The sequence below is a fragment of the Montipora foliosa genome, chromosome 3 (genome assembly GCF_036669935.1).
Source record: "Montipora foliosa isolate CH-2021 chromosome 3, ASM3666993v2, whole genome shotgun sequence".
In the NCBI taxonomy this organism is placed as follows: domain Eukaryota; kingdom Metazoa; phylum Cnidaria; class Anthozoa; order Scleractinia; family Acroporidae; genus Montipora; species Montipora foliosa.
This window is the reverse complement of record NC_090871.1, coordinates 51,940,658-51,960,111: the sequence shown is the minus strand read 5'-3', so window position 1 is coordinate 51,960,111 and position 19,454 is coordinate 51,940,658. Positions and strand designations below refer to the sequence as shown.

The window sequence follows — 19,454 nt, the reverse complement described above, 5'->3', positions numbered from 1 at the left end:
TATTTTATATCACTCTACTTGTTTATTCATTTTAAAGTGTCATGCATCGCCTACAAAAAGTTTATGGATATACTGTACATGTAGGACTAAATGTATTTCCTGTCAGTTGAGCTTGGGAAAGAGGCCATAAATTAAGTTATCTCAAACTGAATGGAGGGCTTGGTAGGAGACAGGGTATCAGTTTTCATGTTCAGTTATGTTGTTCATTTTTTATTTTGGAAAAAAATCTCACGCCAGCTCTATTTGTAAACGATTTGTGTTCCCCGAAAGTAGTGACCCTCCAAAAGTAAAAACCCCCCCCCCCCCCCCCGAAAGTACATGTAGCCACCCCCAAAGGCTGCTAATCCAAAAAGTAACGAGAGTCCCTACTATCAGAACTCTGCAGTATATGATTATTGTTAATTATTACCAGTCTCTGAAAGGGCAGATTGTTTTTGCCTCAAATATGTAAGCTTGGTAAAAATGTGTAATTACTGTACAAGTGTACATGATTGTAATTAACAGTTTCTGTATGGACATTTTCTAGTGCGCACATCTAAGTTTGTTCCAAGAAAGAACTGGGTGGTTACAGGATCTGTAAGTACAGTTTACATGTACAGTACTTATCCCTTTTGGTTGTCTTAAGTACGGTTGCAGGTCTAGAATGCTATTTTTTGGTCTTTTCACATACTGTACATGTGCAAGTGTGCAAGATGGGAAGAATAAAGGTGGTGTATTTTAATGCAAGTCACGCATTTTAATGCAAGTCAAGTCAACTTCAGGAGCAGTCCATTCATTCATACTGTATATTATGCAAACATACAGTGTATGCATCTGTAGAGCTTGCAAAATGCATGTTACAGCTCATTTCAACTCATTGATTTATTTTACTTAATAATGCACTCACGCTCTAGCTTAATTTTTGAAAATGGATTATCGTACATTTTTGTATTGTGTAGAACCGAAATTTAATTTTACACGAGTTTTAAGGATTTATTTCCATTGTGTTTTTAGGACGATATGATGCTCAGAGTGTTTAACTATAACACATTGGAGAAGGTACATGTACACATACTCACAAAGCACAGCTGTTTTATTGCCTTTTCATTAAAATTTTTGTTTGTAAGAATTGACTGATAATCCCATTCTTTGGGGGAGTACATATCACCCTCGAAATGTGTTTTGAAGGCGCTGTGGAGTTCGTCCTTCCAATTGCCAAGTCTGGCCAGTCAGTTCTGTTGTATGGAAAGCGTCCTTAGTCAGCTGAATTCCTTGTACTTAGTATTAGTTACGGTTGAACATACATGATTTCTGTGAGTTGTTTTGCTACTTTACAAAGTATCTATCTCTGGTTTCTGCACTATAGGATTTTAAATTTTACCATTGTGGAAACTGTTGTTCTTAAACAAAGTGCTTACTGTACTTCTTGTTGTTTTTTTTGATAGGTGTATGGTTTTGAAGCTCATTCAGATTACTTGCGGTCAATAGCTGTTCATCCAACACAGCCATACATTCTTACCAGCAGTGGTGAGTTACTTGCTCTTTATACTGTAGTACTTATACATGTACATGTACATGTACTGTATACTATTGGTATAATTGTTGGTAAGAGGTATTACTGCTGAATACATGTACATTTGTACATGTAGCACTGTACTCTACAACTGGGATTACTCTTTTGGCACTTTTTTTGCTTATAAATACTTGTATATAGAAAATAATACATGTACAAGTATGTGTGTAATACATCAGGCTAACCCTGTACATAGTTTTGAATTCTCAATCAGTAGTGTACGGTGGTGGACCTTTTTTGTGCAATTGAATACTGAGAATGTCGAAAAAGCGCAGACATGCTGTCTTGGCATTCCCTTGATTTGTACAACAAAAACAACCATTTAATGGGGCAAAAGGGAGATTTGAAAAAGGTTAATGATATGTACAATGTATCTCATATAGGTTACTTATGTAGTTATAATAATGTCCTCATTTTCCCAACTAGTTTTGTCCTACAACTGTAGATCGTGGGGAGTGAAAGGTATTGATTGAAGGACCCCACACCACAAACTTGAATTTTTCAGCAGATCCGGGTCAACAGTTATAAATGATCAATAATTATTAATATTCCTGTATGCTATGACTACAGTGTGGCTTCTTACCCGTGTTTTTGTGTGCAGTATTATATTTCTGAACACTAGACAAAGGGCGTGTTTGTGTTACACCAATTGGTAAGGACTCGTACCAGGCCCCCCACATGCAAAATAATGCTTTGAACTTCAATTATTTACGAAATTGAAGGAAACAAAGGCTTTTTAGGCGTTTTCCAAGGAAAATCATCTTTAAAATGGGGTATTTATTTAGGAACTCCTAAGAAACTTGTGGATTTATGTTTTATTTTATGAATTTTGTGTTCTTTTGTGAATTATGCGATTTTTTGTGAATTGTGCCATCGGATGCGATTTGAGGTTGATTGTGCGAAATTGCACCATCGCATAATATCAGAAGGCCTGAATTATGTAGGAAAAAAAGAGTAAACACAGATAAGCGATCGATACACAGTTCATCGTCGGCCTGTAACTTGGCCATGGCCAATGTTAATAATCAAGCGATTGAATACATTCAAGTTTTCTTGTTAAACATGTTTTTAACACAAACTCCGAAAAAGCTGTATAATTTGCAAAACAGACAAGTTCCGTGCAAAACAAGAACCGATGCAATGACACATGGACGCCCGGAATGAACAGGGTCGCACCAAACAAAAATTTAACATACATGTACAGTACTTGACTGTTGAATTCTCTGTCATTTCGCTCCCGATAAACAGACCAATACTTGAAATTTGCTTGGAAAGCATGCAACAAATTGAACATTGACTGAAATGTTTAACTATGTATCATTGGCAGATCGAAAGTGTATCCGATTGTCTCACCCAAAAACAGCTCAGATCATGTCACACAACAAGTGGGAATTAAGTCACAAGAACTAACTCCTCATGCTGGCCATCATTGTTGACAAAATGAAATCATTCGACTACAAAAATGCGAAAATGACAGCTTACCTTGAAATTTCATCTCCGTAGTGAGAAATGGGAATGTTCAATTTCCTTGTGAAATATGCCGTTCGCAAGTTTTTCGTGGCTTTTGTAATTAATAAAATTATTTTTCATGCACAGTCAATTTTTTTCTGTGTCCAACTGGACTTTATTTTCTATATTTCTATGCGTCCAAAAGAAAAACTTACCTTTTACTGGTACTGTTTAATAATTATTACATGTATCCTCATTTGCCAAACCAGTTAAATTGTTATACAGCTCTAAGGTCGTGGGTAGTAAAAAGTATTTTTGAAGGGTCCCACAAACTTGTTACATTTGGAGCAGTTAAGTTCATGAGGTTTTCTTTTGTTGAAATCAGATGACATGCTGATCAAACTATGGGACTGGGACAAGAAATGGCAATGCAGTCAAGTGTTTGAAGGTCACACGCATTATGTTATGCAGATTGTTATCAATCCCAAGGATAACAATCAGTTTGCCAGTGCTTCTCTTGATAGGACTATCAAGGTAACCTGTAACTTTGACTTGCGGAAGTCGAGCAGTAATTATAGCCGTATGCTGTGTGCTGACAAAATGTAATGCACCTTTGCAGCAGATCCTCTTTTTTGAATATTTGATTGATTTTAATTACTTGTTTCCATTGCTGAAATGTTTCTTAATTTGTTGACTCTGCATGTTCATGTATACATGAACGTTGTATAATATATTTATTATTGGTTCACGGTTTGTATTATCCCAGGTTTGGCAACTTGGTTCCAATACACCAAACTTCACTCTAGATGGACATGAAAAGGTAAGATGAAACCAGATTCTTTGCTTTGCTAGAATCCCTTGGAAAGAAATATCTTTATATTAATTATTAATCCAGGGCTTGAAATTCCGACTAATACAGTCGCATTTGCACCTGAATTTTTTCCCTTTGCGACTAAAATGTCTGCAAATTTGCACCTTGTTTTAACCTTTGCTCTTTCAAAACTGACAGTTACATGTAGCAGTTCCTCGCTGTGAGTTTTCTTTCAATCTGAAGATAGCGTAATGTCATTCTGTGCACAACTCCATTATGTCAATGTCATTCGCCATTTAACAGCAGTTTCTTTAAACACAAGTATTGTGGGCTCATGTTTTGTTTCACTTACACCGCTGACAACACAGTGCAGTGCGACAAATTTGTGACTAAAATTTGCAAAATCACGACTTACCGGTAGTTTTCGTATCTTGTTGCAAAATTGTGACAAGTTTTTTTCGTGAATTTTGAGCCCTGTAATCTGTGTACAGATTAACCCATTCATGCCCCAAATGCCCTAGGATGCCCTACATGTACATTGACAAGTGAAACTGTCTGGCGTTAGACAGAGTAAAATCTATGGAGTGTCACTCTCAGAGGTCAATGGGTTAAAAGGCCCTGGTCTACGAATGTGAAGCCCACCTACAGAAAGACCCCCAAGCTGCTTTCTTTTTCAGTTCTTGTTTTCCCACCTGCACAGGCAACTTAAAACCCTTCTGTTGGACAACAGGTTGCAAAGCCTCTTGTGTAGAATTCAAAACCAGTGATGTTCAGTACATGTACCCTACTCCTAATGTACATGTGTAATATTCTTCACTTCACTAATTTTATTACTCTGCAGGGAGTTAACTGCATTGACTATTTCCACGGAGGAGAAAAGCCTTACCTTATTTCTGGTGCTGATGACAGGCTTGTGAAAATATGGGATTATCAGGTTTGTGCCATTGTTATTATTAATTTTTGTCTTCCCGAAAGTAATAGACCAAATCAGCTACAGTAACTCAGTGTTGTACCCAATTCAAACCCTTTGAGAATAGAATAACATTTTGTTCCTGGTATTTCCATATCATTTAACCCTTTCACTCCTGTGGGGTTCCCCATTGACGAGTAAAATCGTCTGGCATTAGACAGAGTAAAAACTATAAGTGGCACTGTTGGGAGTGAAAGGGTTAATGGGGAGATAGTTTTTGAGTGAATCTAGCTGTTGTTAACCCTTTCATTCCTGTGGGGTTCCCCATTGACGAGTAACATCGTCTGGCGTTAGACAGAGTAAAATCTATAAGTGTCACTCTTGGGAGTGAAACCCAATTGTAACTCGGAAACATTTCCTGATTTATTCAGTTTAACGTCTTCAATAAAGCTATATTTTTGCTGAATGCTAAGGTTATCCTTGTTGATTAGCATATAGGGTGTAAAAAGGGTAAGCGACTTTCTTTTTTTGAGAAAACAAAGGAAAAGGATAGAAAAATAGGAAAAATTTGAGTGTAACGCGTAACACAATTTTCAAACTCAGAAAGTCTTCAAAACCATTTTTCATGAGAGAGAACACTTATGTGCATTAACGGACAATAACCAGTGATAACATGCAGTAAATACTACATATGAGCCAAATTTCAACAGTTCAAGTTTATTAAAACACATTAAAAAGATTCAAAATTCCGTAGTTTCCTTACTGTAAGGCTGTGTTTTGGAATTCTGGAGCTCACACTTGGTTGTTGTTTGAAACAAGTCTTCAATTATTGATACATGTATCTGTGGGTTCAAAACCATCTCAACTAAATGCCCATACCTTGTGCTTTAACTTACAGAAAAATTAGTTCGAGGGATCCACTACGAATGGAGAAATCACTTCTCAAAACAGTCGCTACACTTTTTCTGTTCCGCATTTACGCAATAATATTTTTCGAGACCACTTCTTTCAACGTTGCTCCTGATCCAACCAAAGCATATATGTAAGTGGGTTCCAACCAAGCATTTTCTGAATGCTCACAAGTTCCCCTAGCTATTTCCACAGTTTTGTCATCATAGCTTTCAGGGTCCCGAAAATATTAGCCTTTGACTGAGTCGCTACGTTTTTTTTAACATGGTGGGCCATATTGAAGCAAGTCTTGAGTGCCAGTAAACATCACAACCTACTTCGCAAAGAAGCCATGATTTCCATGTGCTTCACAAGGCTTGGTAACCTTTCCTCTATGGATATTATTGGGAAGTCCACAATGTCTTTTCAGGGGCAATTTTCAGGAAATTGAGAGACATCTGCTCTGACCTCAAATTGTAAAGTGGAGCAGAAAGCCAGCGTTTAGGGTGTCAATAGAACTAAATGAGGGGATGTTATCCTCCATGTAGTGAAAGCTTTCTCTTTTTACTTTTTATTTGCCTCAAATTTGACTGTCTGCATGAAAGACCACGCTTGCAAGGGGTCATGGGTAAATCAAAAATTCAGTTTTAACAGATCAAACTTTAATATTTTTCGAACAGTTAAAATGATATGAAAGTCCGGGTGTGAAATAAGCCAAAATAAGTGATTTTCACCCCAATAAACACAATTTCACAATTTTTAGGTATGTTACAGGAATGGGTACGGTTAGCATGCTACTCATCTTTGTTAAAATAAATGGCTTTGGTTTGTTTATACAAGTATGTTTAACCTCAACTCATAGTCCAGAGTAGTACAATGATAAATGCATTAAATTCTTTGTTTAAATAATCATATCTGTACTGTAACTTTACTTTCTTCAATATTATTTTACACCAGTTGCTCTGTTTTTGGTTGGGTTATAGAACAAGACCTGTGTGCAGACCCTTGAAGGACATGCTCAGAATATTTCCTGTGTGGGATTTCACCCAGAACTGCCCATAATTTTAACAGGATCAGAGGATGGTTTGTAACTTCAAGTCATGTACTGTAAATGTATGGCATTATGCAAGAAAAAGAATCAGCTTTTATCTTTTATTTTTATCTATCTTCATTAATCTTGTGTTCCTCTGACTTGGATTGGGATGGCAAGTGTTACAATGTCCGTTCTTTACCATGCTTTCAGTCTTGAGCCTTGGCTAATACCCGTATCTTCGAGGTTCTGACAAAATCAGGGCTAAGGTATCCAGCAATGCTAAATTTTGGGGAACAAACAAAGAGTATTGTGGTTTTTTTTTTTTTACTCAGCCAATTGAGAAGTTTCCTTTTACCTAATGCAATTTTTTTTTCCCTCTGACAGACCTTTGAATGTTTTCTAATAATATGATTGTTGTGTATTAATTCTTGCATGCTGCAGGTACTGTTCGTATTTGGCAATCCAACACTTATCGCTTAGAAAGTACTCTAAACTACGGTCTGGAGAGAGCATGGAGTATGGCTATGCTAAAGGGATCCAATAATGTAGCTCTTGGTTACGATGAAGGCAGCATCCTCATTAAGGTTTGTTGTGCATTGATTTTACTCTGCACCTAAATTGTACATACTGTACAACTTGTTGAAACAAATGCTAAAAATGCATCTCCTTTCTCTCACATTACATTGTAGTTAAGCTAATGGTGTTTTAAAGAAATGATTGTATATTTTGTAGCACATGTGTGTATCAAATTGGCAATTATTATTGATTTCAAGGTGGAAGGACAGCATTCTAGTGCCAGTTCTCCCTTTGTTTGATCTGGTGCTTCCTGGAAAATTATTCATTTTATTGAACACCTGCCATTCTTTTGTCTTATGCAGCTTGGTAGAGAGGAGCCAGCCATGTCCATGGATTCCAATGGCAAGATAATATTTGCTAAACATAGTGAAATTCAGCAGGCTAATCTTAAGAACATTGCTGGTGAGTTATCGTAATAATATTATCTCGTCTACAATGTACAAGTACAGCTGTACATTGTAATCCTTGGCCAAACGTGGCTAAATGAAATTTAGGCAAATTTAAAATCAAGATGTTGCTGGCCGTTAATTTAGTGTTACATACTGTAAACTACACTAAGGCTATAGGGGGCACCCATTGCATTCTGCAGCGGTTCAGGTGCTTAATGTTGCAGATTGTTGCGGATCTTTCCGCTAGTGTTTTTTGGCATGTCCTTTGCTCCTGCCCACCTCTTCCCACTGGCAGGGATGAATTGGCACTGGTAAGTACCGGTACATGTATTCCACTGTCTGCTGTGTCAGTGTGACAGGTGCCAGTTGGTGGACTGCAGTAGGCTTACATATACCATGTCTGCCCCTTGTTGTGTGTGTGAGCATGCATGTCCAGCATGACTCCCTTAGGCACTTGACCCTAAGCTCATCTTGACTGTCAGTTAAATGAGCAGTTTGGTTGTTGGACCCAGCCGTTCATAGTCTGATGACACTACTGTCCCGGATTTGTGGAAAATTCTCTTACCTGTATCAAGGAATATTGAATATTCAACAAGAAAGAACCACCAAATTTCCTAAAACAAGAAAGAAGTCATTATTGCTGGTACCTTTTTTTAAATTTCAGATCATGATGCCAAGGATGGCGAGAGACTGCCTCTGGCTATCAAGGATATGGGACCATGTGAAATGTTTCCAACAACTTTGTCACACAATCCTAATGGAAGGTATTGATTATCGGTTGTCGAAGCTCCTTTCCTTACACCTCCAGTCCATCACTCATTCTTTGAAGACCTTTTCCTTATTTGGGAAGCAGAATTGGCGTAATGGTTTGAGCATTCACTTAACCGGACAGTGTTGCAAGTTTTTCAGTGCTGTACATTTGTACATTGCTTTTATCACACTATAAATGACATCTTTTAAAGGTCTGTTCTCTGCTAGTTTCTTTTCCCCGGGTGTGTGCACTATGCTTTTCCCGTCTCCCAAAAATGCAATTATTATTGATTATTTGATTCTTTTGCATATGCATACATTTACATTTATGTATGTTTATCATCTGTCACCTTTCAACTAACAAAGTGAAAAAAGTGCCACTATCATCATTTCTGTCGCTAATCCTTTCCTTTCCTTAATTGCGTTTATTGTTTTTTATCCATATGGTCACTTCCTGCTCCCTATGGCATTTCTTCTGCATAACTTCTTACTTGCAAAGTATTCATGTAACAGGTATTCCATGAGCTCAGTTTGATTTTGAGAAGGCAAATAGGCAGGGAGGTGCACAGTGTCAATTTAGCAATAACCGATCTTGTATCACACACGCGCAAGTGGAATAATTCATTTGTTCTATCAAATTTGCTTCAACTCTAAAGTGTACAAAACGACTTGCACAACCAGTTTCCACGCAAGGTCATACTGCGTGAGAGCTGATAATCGGGATTGAGGGAGCCAAGCAGGGCCCGGTTGTTCGAAAGCCGATTAGCTTAATCCAGGATTAGCGTAAACTTTTGTTTCATGTTTTCAACTTTTGGTAAGAGTTTCTTTTGCTTATTTTTGTTTCTCAAGATCACCTTCTAATGAAACGTTTTGCCTAACATCAGCGTTGAACAGCATTTAGTAGTAGAGAAATAAACTCCTTGGTTAATTTTTAATCTGGGATTAGCGTTAATCGGCTTTTGAATAACCGGGCCCAGATCATTAGAAACGCAACATCCGAGATTGAGAATTTCATTGTAACACTTACACCCTTTTTAGGTTTGTTGTTGTCTGTGGTGATGGAGAGTACATCATTTACACTGCCATGGCCCTCAGGAATAAGAGTTTTGGATCAGCTCAAGAGTTTGTCTGGGCATCTGATTCATCTGAGTATGTATTATTGTTTGCTGTACTGGCTTAAAAAAAAGGATATACATGTAAATACATGTAAATACGTGTACATGCAGGTAATTCTTTCTTTGCTTGAATAGTACAAAATAAACGTTAGTGCCTTATTTTAGGAGTTGCTTAAATAAGATGGCAACTTCGTCATATATGCTGTAAACGGTTTGTGTTCTAAACAAGACGTGGCACCACTTGCCCTACCGCCAAACAAAGTGGCCAATGACAAAACAGAGGAATGCGTTATCATGATCGCATCAGTCCGTCGATCCCTTTTCATCGACTCTTCTTGGATCTCTGTCGTTTTGTCTGTCAGACAATACCTAGTTCTCCCCAACAACAATCTTCGTAGGGATCGAAATTTCTCGCTTTTGTGTTTTGCCACATCGCGTCTTCTTATAATTATTAGGCTGTTTTAGGAACAGGACGTGAACAGGACGCGGACGTCAGGCGCAATATGAAAGAGACTGGAACCGATTATATTTCCCGCGTCTTAAATTTGGCGTCGCGTTTAGGACGTGAAATCCATCAGTTTGACGTCCTGACCAGAACGTGAAGAGAAATCATGGCAAATTCAGGAAAAAAGTAAGTGAAGGTTAAAACCTAAGTGTTTGAAAACTAGCTTTAACATTAATTATTTGTTATTCTATGAAAAACATCTAAAAGCAAATGTAAAGGCAACGAAATTCGAGGGTTCACAACGAACGAACTGATCTTTAACATGATGCTGTGGCATTAGTCTTGTGTTTTTGTTTACACAATTGTTTTGTTAAATTTAGGCTCACAATGAAGTGGACTGAGGAGAAAGACGTGATGATGATGAAGGAGATTGCGGCTCAAGGAGTATTTCAATACAAATTTGGCAGTCGAGAGAGAGGAAACGTGTGGAATGTCGTGGCGCAAAACTTAAAATGTCACACTGATTTGTTTGATGGCTTGACTGAAAGGGGAGCAAGGGATAGATATACTTTAATTTCAAGGCGTTTCAAAGCAAAGATTTCGGAGGAATTGAAAAGCAGCGGCATTGGTGGGGAGCCACAGACCGAGTATGAAATTTTACTCGAAGAACTTGTCCATTTAAGCGATGAGGCGGAGAAAAGAGCAGAAATAGATGCAAAAAGTATCAAGGATAAGGCTAACCTAGAGAAGCAGAAGGCGCTGGACATCAGAAAAAAGGCAATGGAAAAAATGGGGGAAACAAGAAAAAGATCTGCTGAAGATGTGGAGGAGGAAGAAGAGGAGTTCCAAATAAAAGAACAGAAAAAGAGGAGGAGAGGATCGGAGACCATGTTGTGGCTTGAAAAGAAGGCAGAGAGAGATGCTAAGTTCAGAGAATTACAGCTTGAAGAACAAAGAAAAGATAGAGAGATGCAGCGAGAAGAAAGAAAAGAGCAGCTGGACCTCCAACAGAAGCAGTTGCAGATACAGCTTGAAAATCAACAGCAGCAGCAACAACAGCAAACTATGCTGATGCAGCAAATGATAAGCATGATGCAACAACAGCAACAACAAATGCAGCTCGTGTTTTCAAAGCTGCACGACAATAAAAAAGATTCATTTTGAGTTTGAAAACATGAGGTCCATTTGTTGTTGCTGTTGTTGTTGTTCAGTACTTACTTAAAGCTGTACAACAATAATAAAGATTCATGTTGACCTTAAGTATTGACGTATGCGTTTGCCACCGCCTGAGTGGACATTTCACTTTTTATTGTTACTGCAACAGTCTACATTTTGGAATCAAGGAACCCCCATATGCGGCAGGCAAGTACATGACAGAGTAGAATACAAGCTTGACTATATAGTGGAAACTTATCATCTTTTTAAATTGTCTCATTGAAGTAGTTGTACTTTCACACATTCAAAGATTGTGACTGTATGGAACAGAACTAAAGAACTGTAGCAAAAAGGCGATGTGAATTACTTTTGAAACTTTTAACTGCATTACTCAAATAAAAATTGTTTCAGAAATTGTTTTAATTATTCAGCATATATATATATTATAATCTCCCATCCTCCAGATCTTCATGAGAACATCTGGTAAAAAAAATGTATGTACATATTTAAGGGACATAATCATGTCATATCCAACAAAACACAAGAAAAATAACAATTTAAAAAAAACAGTTTTAAAAGGCCCACAAAATGTAAATTAATCTGTCCAATCTGTTTTTGTGAATTAAGGCTACCTAAAAAAGTGTACGGTATAGACCCTGTATGCATACAGTTACCATACCCGTAGATCATGGTATAACGGCTCATCATATAGCTAAATAGCTTAGCCCATTGATCAAAACACTAGAATTGCATTATCCAATGATTCAATTTTTAATAAATATGTTTATTGGAAATTCATTAATATGCAGTTCATCTAATCACTACTACGGTACAATGAAATGTATTAAGTTCATAATGAGTAAACTTTTTTTTACCAGAAATACTCGTGAAGATCGGGAGGATCGCAATCAAAATATTCAGAGACAATATTGCCATACAAGCATGTATGGGCATTTTGAAGAATTCCACAAACTAAGTAAATTTTCCCTATTGGACTGAGACCAATTTTAATCTGCTGTTTGAAATCTATGAATTTATAATAGTTTGTGATTGTTCCAAACATCCATTCTACTGCAATTCTGACTTCAGACATGCGCTCGTTAAAAATGGCCATCTGTGGGGTAAGCTGTACATTCCTAAAAGGAGCTTGTAAGTGAAGACTAATGGGGTAGGCTGGGTCACCATAAAGACATAAAGGCTGACCATTTATCCAAGCAACTCTTTGCAAGTCCGTCAATAATCCTGATTCACACAGCATAGTGCTATCATGCCTACGTCCTTCATATGGTCCATTCAAGTTTGCAATAATCCCATTGGGGAGCACAACACTTTGGAATTTTATTCCATGGGCACGTTTATGTCCATTGAAAACTATTTGTTGATTTTTTTTGGGTCTTGAACTCTTACAAAGAGTTCCATCGATAAACCCAAAACAGTTTTGGAGCGGAGCACCTCTGTTATGGATAATTTGTGCGTAATGTTCCAAAGTTCGAGGAAGAAGAAATGGTTGATTCCAAGAGTTCAAGCGATAGTTATGTGCTTCAAAGGTGAAATCCAGAACATGGTTAAAAATTAAGCACAACTCTGTTGGATTTCGACCAAATCTGAAAACCATGTCACTATACCTACAAGGAAAGGCAAGTCTTTTTAAGAGAATGCAAAGTCCTTCGATACCTGTACAGACAGTTCCTTGGGAGCAAGTAAACTTATCAGGAAATCCTAAAATATGAAGCAGTAGCTCCAGGTCAGCTTTGTGAAATCGAAATTCAACTTTACACTCGGTTTCGTCCATGTCATCAAAAGAAAATCTGTCATATTTCCAGTAAGGAAACACTTCTCTTGATACATTTTCCTCATAAAGAACTGCGAATTCTTCTTCGTCGATAATATCGTCAAAATAAGCAAAGACAAGTGTTTCTCTGACACTTTGAAGAGAGTTCGCCATATTTGTAAACATCACTGGACGACGACGCGTCTTCTTTCCCGCGCTAAATCAAATAGATGGACGTCCCGTCGGTCTCAGTTTCCCGGGATGTAACACGGCCAAACATCGCGTCCTAGACCTCTCGCGTCCTGTTTCTAAATCAGTCTATTAGGCTGATTTAGCAACAGAACGGGAACGTCAGTGGCGACGTCGCGCGCAGCAAAACTACCAATGAGAATTTAGAATAGAGAAGAAAAGAGTGGAGTCTATTCTATTCTGAATTCTCATTGGTGTTTTTTCTGAGCGCGCCGTCATTTTGCTTCCTTTACAAGGCGCATCGTGTAGATGACGCGTCTTAAATTTCTCGGTCTTTATTAACACTTTTCTAACTTGTGCATTGTAAACTATTTCCTACTTTAAAATGTAGATATGCAATCAGAGATGGAAACAAGATCAAGATCTTCAAGAACTTTAAAGAAAGGAAATCTTTTAAGCCTGAGTATGGAGCAGAAAGTAAGAAATGTTTATGTTCAAGAAATAATTGTGCGTCATCGAAAGTACATTGATTTTGTAGGTAGTCCTTTGTGTTCTTGGCCTTGGTAAATTTTTTTCTTAATTTAAGGTAATCACCATTAATGATTCTTGTTGAATGTTATTTTCTCAGGTATTTATGGTGGGCATCTTCTTGGTGTAAGATCAGTTAGTGGACTGGCATTCTTTGACTGGGAGAGCACTGATCTTGTGCGCCGGATCGAAATTCAGCCAAAGAGTGTTAGTGTCCTTTTTTAAAAAAATGTTTCTTGCATTAACTTGCCCACTCCGATCAATGGCTTTATTTTTTTTCTTTTTTTTTTTTTTTTTTTTGAAGGAAAACGTTTTTTTTTTTCAAATTCTGTCGAAGAATTCGAGTATCTTATTTTACCTGCTTGAATCATGATAGCACGGTCGGTTTCAAATGAATTGGCCATTTCTGAGTTCATGTCTGCCTCCTCTTCAAAGCGAGTCTAAGTGCAAAGTGTTTGTGATGGTAATTAGTTCTACTTTCTACGATGGCCCAGGAGGGTCACAGTCCAGTTTTAATTTTGCACCGTCCAGTTTTAATATTGCACAGTCCAGTTTTAATTTTTCAGAGTCCAGTTTTAATTTGGTGAGTCGCCACTTTTATGAGTGTTTAGGATACTTACACAAAATAGGTCATTTCTGAGTTCATGTCTGCCTCCTCTTCAAAGCGAGTCAAAATGCGAAGATTTTCTAATGAAAGTTAGTTTTCATTCATATGTAATCAGCTCGACGGGTTTAATGGCTGAATAGCAAAACACGTTTGATTCACTCGATGCAAAATTAGAGCCAGCCAGACCCTACAGCGCATGCGCCCCAGCTGACGTACAGTGTAGTCTTTTTATTAACGGTTTGCCAACTGTCCTTGTAAACAGGATTGGAAGCAGAATGAAGCAAAATCATTGATTTAAAATTGAAATTTAGAGCCCCCAAATTTAAATGCACTGTACTGTAAGTGCATACTGTACAATATAAATGTAGTCTATACAGAAAATTATATGTGTTATGGCAGATCGTATTAACTTTCGTTGTTTATTATAGATTTACTGGGCTGACAGTGGTGAGCTCTGTTGCATAGCGACGGAGGAGTCGTTTTTTATTCTGAAGTATGTTGCTGAAAATGTGGCTAAAGCACAGGAAGCACCAGAGCTAGTTACCGAAGATGGCATAGAGGATGCTTTTGATGTAAGAAACACTACATAAATTGGTCGTCGCTTTATTTAGTATGCAGTGGCAGTTACTTGCTGCTTTTATTTGTCCTTATTGTATAGACAGGAGTGTTTTACTGGAAAATTCGCCACTCGTAAAATTCATACGAAGCTACATGTACATCCGGGACCTGATCGAGTGGCGTATTTTCCATATTTTCCTCACAACAGTGAGAATATTGATGACGTCATTCCCCGCCTTTGCATGGTTGTGCGTGCAAACATTCAGTGAAAAATGGCGAGCGATAGATTCGTGCGTTAAGTCCTGAAGCTGACGTAAAATCCTTCTCTCAGAAACAATAAAATGCTAACACGAAGAATAAAACTTCATAGAACTTAAAATTATTCAAGGAGTTCCTTGCGGGTTGAAGAAGAAATACGAAAATTGAACAAATTGCTGCCGCCGAGCTACAAGAATTTGCGATAAAGTTTGTGCTCGGTGTTAGAAAGAGAAACGGTAAGTAAAACAGTCCAGTCTAGATAATAAAAAGAAAATTACACAGTGGCTTGAAGATATAAATTTTATTTTCTTGTGTTAAAAACAATATTGTACGCACTCCCTGCGCTCGTTGGTGAAATATTGTTTTTACCACTCCGCTCGAAATATAATTCTTATCTTCGCGCTGCCATGTAATATCCGCTATTTATGGTTTATTTATGTTTTTGCTGCAGTGTACATGTATTTGTATACGTATTGTAATTGTAGGTTTGTGGAGAAATCGAAGATTGTGTGAAGACTGGTATCTGGGTTGGAGATTGTTTCATTTACACCAATGCTGTAAACCGCCTGAATTACTACGTTGGAGGAGAAATAGTCACCATTGCTCATCTAGACAGGTCTGTAGTTTGACGAAAAGGGCTGGTTGTCCCAAGCTTCGCAACTATAAGCACGAACAACGTACGCTGACTCAGTAGCGACGTGGCCATTTGTACCTGGAAAATACGCCAGCGTATGTTGCTTTTAGTTACGGTTGCTTCATTGTGAAAACCATTACATTTTTCCTGAAGTGGAAGTTCTTTTGCAACAGGCATTGAAAATATTAAATGTTCTCTCAACATTTGTTTTGAATCGTCTATGGCCCGGAGTGCCTACTTTTTTGGATAGATGCGTCATTTCGCCTTACATTTATCGTTTGATTTTCTTACGAATTTGTGCGTTAAGTTGATTCGACTTGGATGCAATGGTTTAATTTTGAAGGAAGAGTAAGCGTCAATAGATAAGACTAAGGTTGGTGCTTGAAATGATGCGCTCTGGGATTTTCAAACTTCAAACGGCTTCAGAACTTAATTTGAAATTTCTAGGAAGTTAGTGAACCCTGTTGTCCAAGTTGAACGCCAAGGGTAGCAAACGCGGTTTACTGGTATGGTGCACTTGTGAATGGGACTAACAGTTGAAGTGGTTTGATTCCATCCACTAAAACTCCCATCTACAAACAGAGCAAAGAAAAGCTGCCGCTTGTCACCTTTGTGATGGTTGAGGAAGCAAAGCAAAGCTGTCAAAGCAAGATCTACAAGTTATCTTAGTAGTGTAGTATGTCTAGAATCAGTTTTATATGCGAGCGAGTCGGACTTGTTGTGGAAGGTGCAAAGATTGGTGTATCCTTCCTCTTTCGCTTTCCCCATCTGGCCAGCTAGTTTTAGCGCCCCTTTGATTGAAGAAAGAGTATTTGTTTTACAGCTCTGAGAATGTGCATTGGATTTGGAAGTCCTGTTTTCTCGTGTGCGTGCGCAAAACTAAAAACTCGAACTTGTCGTTGTCCTGAATTCCCAATTTAAAGGTCGCTTTTATTGTATCGGAAACGATGGTATCTGGGTCAGAATCGCAAACAAGCGGGAAAATTAAAATCCCGAGCTTACGAGGTTAGGAGTCCTTTTGGCACCGATACGAATCTACTCTACCTCCGTCGCTATTCTGTTGTAAGTACGAATAGGTTTTGACTTACTCGCTTTGTTGTTAGGACCATGTATATCCTTGGCTACATCCCCAAAGACAATAAGCTATACTTGAGTGATAAAGACATGAATGTTGTGGGTTACTCACTGCTGCTGTCAGTGCTGGAATATCAGACTGCTGTGATGAGACAGGACTTTGAAACAGCAAAGCAGGTGCGGGCCTCCTCTAATACATTTGTTAAATAATTAATTTGTTTTTTCAAAACGTATATTTATTACTTGAAGTGTGGAAATTGTTACAATAATCTTACTAGTGAAAAAGAAGTTTGAGCCGCCAACAGCAAGGTGTAAGAAGCGACCAGGGACCATGTCCAATGCGGAGGTTTTTAGCCGCGGAAAAATAGAACGCGTGCGGAGAATTCCGCCGAAATTAAATGCTTTTGTTTGCATCAAGCAAGCAGTTCTTTGCGTGTTAGTCCAAACTGTCCCTTTCATTTGTTCTTTAAGGTTCACAAGCCCCTCTTTTCCGAACACAACACGGTGTCACTTTTCCACTCCATTCCGTGCGCTTAAAATCAACAATATCACGACCTATTTTTTTAACAGCCACATTTCGATCTCACAATTGTGAAATAGTCTTTTGGAAATCACCAACAATGAGCAAAAAATGATGAAATGCCTTTATCTTTCCAGTTGGGTTAAAAAACATGCCAGGTACAGCATAAATACTTACGAACCTACGTATTTGCAAGTGCACACGGCAGAGAGCAGACCATGCACTCATGGTGAAGAAAGATCTTGCTTCCTGTCTCTCTGAGAGACACTGCAAACTATCCTTGCCCGAAATTAAGTTTGCCGCCACTTTTTTCCAGCCAATCGGAAGCAAAAACCAAAACCAAGTACGACTTGCATGCGGGCATTTTCCCGCGCTTTAAGGATATTGCATGTGATTTGATTGCCTCGAATTTTGATGGTCTCGTCTCTTCCAGGTTCTGCCGACAATTCCAAAAAAGCAAAGGAACCGCGTGGCTCACTTTTTGGAAAAACAAGGATTTAAACAACAGGCATTAGCGGTGTCGTGTGATCCCGAACACAGGTAAGGATAGCCAGAATCTCAAGCATAAAGGTGAAATAAAAGAACCTTAGAAAGACTGTTGTCGGTGATATTGACAAACATTTTCGACCAACCTCGTTTCCAGGGTCTCTCTTCTCTTCCTTCTTTGTCAACAAAGGATGCAGAGAAGAGAGACCCTGGGAACGAGGTTGCATTTCGACAAGCTGAGTGGAAGTTATTTGAGGGGTCAAGTGATTGCGAGGATGTCTTGACTCTGAGTTAGTGACACTGGACTGCGAGGATGACTAAAGGTTGTGGCAGGCATTCTCAGGACTACTTTCACACGGACGGTGACACTTCATCAAGTTTTGGTAAACGAAACTTGAAGCTTGTTTGAGTTTTTCCCCTTGTCTTTCCTGTTAGCTACAGATAACGAGCAATTTTTCGAAGGAGAGAGAGAGAGAGAGAGAGAGAAAAGGTATAGAATAAGCGAATTTGGTAACACGGCATCCGGACGTTTGCCGTTTCTCGTAAACGCGACCCGAAATCCCTTGGTGGGTGTAGGGGGTGAGGGGTGAGGGATGAAGGTTACCATAGCTGAAACAATCCAAACCGTTGCAAAAATGCTAACCTTATGCCTAGTCATTGTCTAAATCATAGTGTTTAGGCCTAAGGTTAGCATTTTTGTAAAGGTTTGGGTTGTTTCAGCTAGAGTACCCTTCCCCTCTTACCCCTCACCCCCTACCCCCATCCCCCGCAATAGTCATGCCGAAATCCCTCTCTTAGTGAGAGAAAAGAACGCAACATATGCGAGAATCCCAACTAGCGGAAAGGCAGACCGGCTGGCTTTTTACAAGCTCGAGTGGGAGATTTCAGTGGAATTGCATCAGTCGTGGTCAGAGTGGAACTTAAACTTGAGGATTTCGAGTTTGTAGTCCGGTGTCTCAACCATGCGTTTTTGCTATATCTGTTGTATTTTAAGGCAATTATTTAAATACTTTTTGCCTTTACTATAAACTTTGGTGGTAGGTTTGCATGTATTATGATTAAAAATGATGCGGCGTTAAACTGTACTAACAATCTTCTGTTGCCCTTGAATGATAGATTTGATCTGGCAATCCAGTTGTCTGAGCTGAAAATTGCTTACGAAATTGCATCTGAGTCCGAGGTAGGCGTACATATCGAAGTTGTTTTACTGTTTGCATGCCGGTTCGTTAGCAGTCACACAAGGGCACAACACTTGCTCTTTCTTCCTAATTGTCGCGCAGTTTATTTTTGACACTTAAATGCTCCCTGCTTGTGGGTATTGTAGCATCTCAAGGGAGGTATATTAAGATTTACTCGCAAATTAAACTAGAAACGAGATGCTTCTGTGAAGCATACACATGTACACTGGCTTGCCTGTGGTACGTGCTACAGAAAATCAGAAGGCACTGAATTGTGTGGTATTGAAATATAGCATTCCAGTCTCTGAAGAATAACAAATAAAAGAGAAGCGAGAAACATTGGCTTATGGGCTGACATGTTGATAATTTTCAAGTTCCCTCACAACTTCTTTTCACCACAAGTGTGCCCTATGAGCATCCGAAAACTTTGTAATACTAAACTTCACTGAAGTCAAGCCCTGTTTCGCGGGGTTAGTGTTGGGATGGGAGACCAAAACAATAAACCCCTCAGAGAAAACAGAAACATCTGACCGAAAATACTATTAACGCTAACAAATGCGAACTCAACTCAGCTTTAT

The 19,454-nt window shown here is 38.6% G+C and overlaps 2 protein-coding genes across 2 annotated transcripts in view; both read left to right on the top strand.

Moving 5' to 3' along the window:
- Positions 1 to 19,454, top strand: part of LOC137997630 (coatomer subunit beta'-like) — a 35,996-nt gene that overhangs the window by 4,473 nt on the left and 12,069 nt on the right. Inside the window, exons 4-21 of the mRNA XM_068843725.1 lie at positions 527 to 576; positions 994 to 1,038; positions 1,425 to 1,506; positions 3,387 to 3,535; positions 3,768 to 3,821; positions 4,654 to 4,746; positions 6,594 to 6,693; positions 7,085 to 7,227; positions 7,522 to 7,621; positions 8,273 to 8,372; positions 9,397 to 9,507; positions 13,425 to 13,510; positions 13,662 to 13,768; positions 14,597 to 14,740; positions 15,470 to 15,600; positions 16,722 to 16,869; positions 17,646 to 17,752; positions 18,815 to 18,878. Of these exons, the coding sequence (XP_068699826.1) occupies positions 527 to 576; positions 994 to 1,038; positions 1,425 to 1,506; positions 3,387 to 3,535; positions 3,768 to 3,821; positions 4,654 to 4,746; positions 6,594 to 6,693; positions 7,085 to 7,227; positions 7,522 to 7,621; positions 8,273 to 8,372; positions 9,397 to 9,507; positions 13,425 to 13,510; positions 13,662 to 13,768; positions 14,597 to 14,740; positions 15,470 to 15,600; positions 16,722 to 16,869; positions 17,646 to 17,752; positions 18,815 to 18,878 (1,814 nt within the window). The remainder of the gene's footprint in view (positions 1 to 526; positions 577 to 993; positions 1,039 to 1,424; positions 1,507 to 3,386; positions 3,536 to 3,767; positions 3,822 to 4,653; positions 4,747 to 6,593; positions 6,694 to 7,084; positions 7,228 to 7,521; positions 7,622 to 8,272; positions 8,373 to 9,396; positions 9,508 to 13,424; positions 13,511 to 13,661; positions 13,769 to 14,596; positions 14,741 to 15,469; positions 15,601 to 16,721; positions 16,870 to 17,645; positions 17,753 to 18,814; positions 18,879 to 19,454) is intronic.
- On the top strand, positions 9,940 to 11,220 carry LOC137997631 (mRNA export factor GLE1-like). Its single transcript, XM_068843726.1, has 2 exons — positions 9,940 to 10,104; positions 10,299 to 11,220. The coding sequence occupies exons 1-2, from the start codon at positions 10,085 to 10,087 to the stop codon at positions 11,080 to 11,082; spliced, it is 804 nt and encodes a 267-aa protein (XP_068699827.1). The 5' UTR covers positions 9,940 to 10,084; the 3' UTR covers positions 11,083 to 11,220.

Excerpts from the sequence above, each read along its gene's own strand:
- LOC137997631 (XM_068843726.1), top strand. The coding sequence starts at position 10,085 with ATGGCAAATTCAGGAAAAAA. Across the intron at positions 10,105-10,298 it reads ATGGCAAATTCAGGAAAAAA|GCTCACAATGAAGTGGACTG; the intron begins GTAAGTGAAGGT and ends TGTTAAATTTAG.